Source organism: Limulus polyphemus, unplaced genomic scaffold (genome assembly GCF_000517525.1).
Source record: "Limulus polyphemus unplaced genomic scaffold, Limulus_polyphemus-2.1.2 Scaffold5279, whole genome shotgun sequence".
NCBI classification, from domain to species: domain Eukaryota; kingdom Metazoa; phylum Arthropoda; class Merostomata; order Xiphosura; family Limulidae; genus Limulus; species Limulus polyphemus.
In genome coordinates, this window is record NW_013670889.1 from 10217 (window position 1) to 14397 (window position 4181).

Genomic DNA, 4181 nt, shown 5'->3' on the forward strand with positions numbered 1-4181 from the left:
TACTAGTTAAAGGTTTGGCTGAACAATATTTTTTGGAAACCATTATTAGCGAAATATACCTTTCAAATTAAAGAAACAGTGATGATAAAGCTAAACAGTTTAGCAATTGTATAATTTTAAAATTGCTGAATTGAAAACCCATTAACCTTTTCTATTTCAAATTTAGATATAGAATTTATATATCCTGTTTCAATTTCTTTCTCAGAAAAAGTCCTTCCACCAACTACCAGTGTCAACCTGAAACTGCAGTATAACTTACAGTCATGTCCATCAAATGATGAAGAGAAAGAAAATATAAGAAAAAACTTTATAAAAAGTCTATCATCGCTGAGGTTTATGAGAACATTATGTAGAACTCACAATGCTTGCAGAGATTTAACAGTGCGCATTGACTGTCGTAGCTTGGCATCCACCAGGAGTAGGAGAAGCTTGAGTGAGGATAAAGTTATTTCCATCAACTTCGATGTTGAAGTACCATATGTGGTCCTAAATGAAAATTACACTTGTGAGGTTGTGTACATATTATCATCTGAACACTTTAAAAATATTTTATGTGTTTGTACTGTATTAAACAAAAATCAGTTTTTGTTTTTCAAATTTATTTACATTCTCAATGTATTAGATGTCTCTCTTACATAAAAATTCTCACTTTGTTTTGTTTTATTATATATAAATATTTCAATACTGTTATATAGTAAATCTTTTTTGGTTTGCATTTTGTATTATATCTTTGATAAGGCCTACATTAACTATTTGCATTGTCTATTGTGAAAACTTTTTAAATCTACTGTGTAAGGCTGTGGCCTCAACGTATTGAAAAATCTTCATATACTTATGTAGTTCTTTTTGTATGGTTTTTGGGATATTTTTGTTATTTTCTCTTTAATACTTGTTTATATTCTTGTTTTGAATTCTGACTATTCTTAATTGAAACTTCTGTTTCATGAAAGGATTATTTCCAGTTTTTTCTACTGTCTTTGGTATTCTTAGAGATTTTTCTTAACTATACATTAAATCGCTAGATTTCTTGCTGGATATTGGAGCTGTGGTGGGCCAGACATGTGGAACTATTTGTCTGGGTCCTCTTTCTCTGAAGCTCCCCAGTAGGTTAGCATTAATCTGGAGTTTGATTCCCTGTGGCAGACAGAGTGCAGATATCATATTATGTTGTTTTGCACTAAACTAATGAAACAAGCAAACCACAATTACTGAACTAGGATTTATTATACAAGAAATATTTTGTTGATTTGAGGGGATTTAGGCTAACCTTAGTTTAATATTTGTATCTAGATTAGTTTTTTATATTTTATACGAAGATGGTACTTTAATAAGTATGTTATTGGCTCTTAGAGAAAGTTGTCTTCTACCTCCATGAGTCTGAGGGCTAATAATGCTAAAAATTAAGTTTCAATAACCTTGGTTGTCAGAGCACAAATAGCTCATTGTGTAGCTTTGTACTTAACAACAAACAAAAAAATCATTATTTTTTTATTATTGGAATTTGAGTCAATCTTAATTTTGAGATCATAGTAGAAAGACGTTTTCTTGAAACATGTAAATCTTGTTCAGACATGTCTCTAAAAACCTAAAACTAATGTTCCTTTCCCTATTCTAAATGATATTGTTGATATTTCTAACTTACTGGAATCTCAAGAAGAGCCTTCCATCCAGCTTCTCTCAATTGTTTTTTTAGTTATCAATCTACCATCAAAACCAAGTTTTTCATAGTCTTTTATTATTATCTGTTGGTTGTTTTAACTTCCATTCTTGTATTCTATCTGGAATGTAAAATTAGTTATTTTCTCCAATCAGTTTCATTGTGTTCTGTTATCTTAATAGAAAGCTTTTGAATTTGTGGAGTTCCTATCTTCAAATTTTTCCAGTTTCTTTGTTTTTTCAAAAAATGTAAGAGAGTAGAGGCCTGTGGAGAAATCATTGCCATTTATAACTTGTTGATTGATAATTAAGAGCTTTGTGTCACATCTGGACCCACTTTCCAGGTCAGGGTTTGTTGATTTCCTTTCAAAGGTCTGCTCATACTGTTTCATCTATTCTGCTTTGTCTGTCAACCAGGGAGGCCTCTTTTTCTGTTAAGGATCTTTTGTTTTTTCCAGCAGAATCTTCAAATTCATTGTTATAAATTTGATTCTTTTTGTCATCAGTGCAAAATTTTCAAATGTTGGGGCAGGTATGAGTTTATACTTGGAAATGTGTTGAATGTGATTATGCAAATGCCTCTCTTCACTTTCTTAGGCTGTTTTATCTTATAATTTCATTATTTCCTCCTCTAATTTTCATTTTTGAGACCTTGTTTTACTGTTTAACTAACAGTTACATATTTATTAAATCCACCTTCACCTACATATGTAAATATATATATATATATAATTTTCAATCTTCCCTCTGTACATTTTCATAAAATCTTCTTTTTGTTTCTATTAATTTTGGGTCATCATTGCTTTGAGCTATACACAGGTAATGCTTCCCTCAGTCCTTTTCAATGATAAAGAGTTTTTTTACTATAACTGTTCCTTGTTTTACCAAGACTGAGGAGATGAATTTTTCAGTAAAGTACTTTCTTATTTTAAAATTAATGAATATATGCAGGCTACTAGCCTTTTGATTATATTAATTGCAGCAATTGGTTGCTGTCATTTGATAGGATGATGGGTAGACCTCTGTATGACTATACCCCATCTTTTTCCTTCTACTTCTGACTGTTCCAACTGATTATTGTTTTTTTGTAACCTTATTTAATGTTTTGCTTTGTTTTAGTAAGTTCCATTCCTTTACTTCTAATGTAATTACAATTTTCAGTTTTTTATGCTAAACTGCAGGGACTTCTTAACCTTGATGATTCTACCCTTATGTGGTTGTCTCTCTTGTTTTTTCTGGTACAAATCTTTGAAGCTTTACATTATTTATCTAGGTCTCGAGCTTATTGACCTTAGATATACTGCAGTGTGAGCTGTTTATGACTTTCACATATTAAGCATGTTTTCATTTTAAGTTGTCTTCATGCTTTGTATAACTTGTGCTTGAACTCTTATTTCAGGATATTCTTTCTTAGGCTTTGTGGTTATAACATAAGTAGAATGAAGTTTGAACTGACCATTCTATTCACAGCATAGATCAGTTGTTTTTTAATTTCTATGGCTTGTTTTACACAGCTGTTATTTTTATTTAATTATAGGCAGTGATTTGTAATTGTTTATTCTTAAAGAATGACAAGTTTTGTGTTTCTCCTTGAGGAACCAAATGGAAAATTTTACATAACTACATACAACTTTGTTTGACTTTTATGTTGAATATTTGTTATTTATACTATTGTTTCAGAATTGTACTGAGGATTCCTATCAGAACATAAGCAGCATATTAAGGATTGCTGAGACAGATATCAGTTCCACCCTGAAAACAGCAATAGAAGAAGTTCTACCTGATTCCTCACCTCAGCCAACTTTTATTCATTATGAACTGACTCCTCACTGTTCTGAAGGTCAAGTTTTGAGAAAAGACAGCTGTGGTATGTAAATATTGAGATGTATACACCTGATCTATGGACCTTATATTAACAGTGTTTAACATGCTGCTGTTGTTCTAATAAACATATAGTATAAAGGACAGCTGTGGTATGTAAAGAATGAGATTTATATATTTGATCTATGGACCTTATATTTAGAGTGCTTAACATGCTGTTGTTGTTCTAATAAACGTATAGTATAATGGACAACTGTATTAGGGTATTTATACATCTATAGATGTTATATTAACAGTGATCAACATGCAGCTGTTGTTGTAATAAAGTATGCAGATCAGCTGTGTTGAGGTATTTATAAGTTTGATCTATGGACCTTGTATTAGGTCTTCAAGAAATTAATGTCACTATTTTTTAGATGAAAAAAAACCGAACAACTTATATATATATCAAAACAAAACATTTATTAAATGAAATAGTCTCTATTCTTATCGATGATGCTTTTCCATCTTATAATCAGGTTGTTAATGCCCTGATTAAAGAAACCACTTGGCTTTGAAGCAAAAAACGTTTCAATGTCCTCTTTAACATCTTCCACATTTGTATATGTTTTCCCATTAAGATGGTGTTACAGTGAATGAAAAAGATGGTAATCTGATGGTGTCATACCTGGAGAATATGGTGGGTGGGGGAGATTTTCCCGACT

The 4181-nt window shown here is 31.1% G+C and overlaps 1 protein-coding gene across 2 annotated transcripts in view; it reads left to right on the forward strand.

Moving 5' to 3' along the window:
* LOC106472373 (sushi, von Willebrand factor type A, EGF and pentraxin domain-containing protein 1-like) overlaps positions 1-4181 on the forward strand; it is a 64459-nt gene that overhangs the window by 7676 nt on the left and 52602 nt on the right. For both annotated transcript variants that reach the window (XM_022400959.1, XM_013933013.2), the window contains exons 2-3: positions 206-510; positions 3337-3523. In XM_022400959.1, coding sequence (XP_022256667.1) covers positions 206-510; positions 3337-3523 — 492 coding nt within the window. The remainder of the gene's footprint in view (positions 1-205; positions 511-3336; positions 3524-4181) is intronic.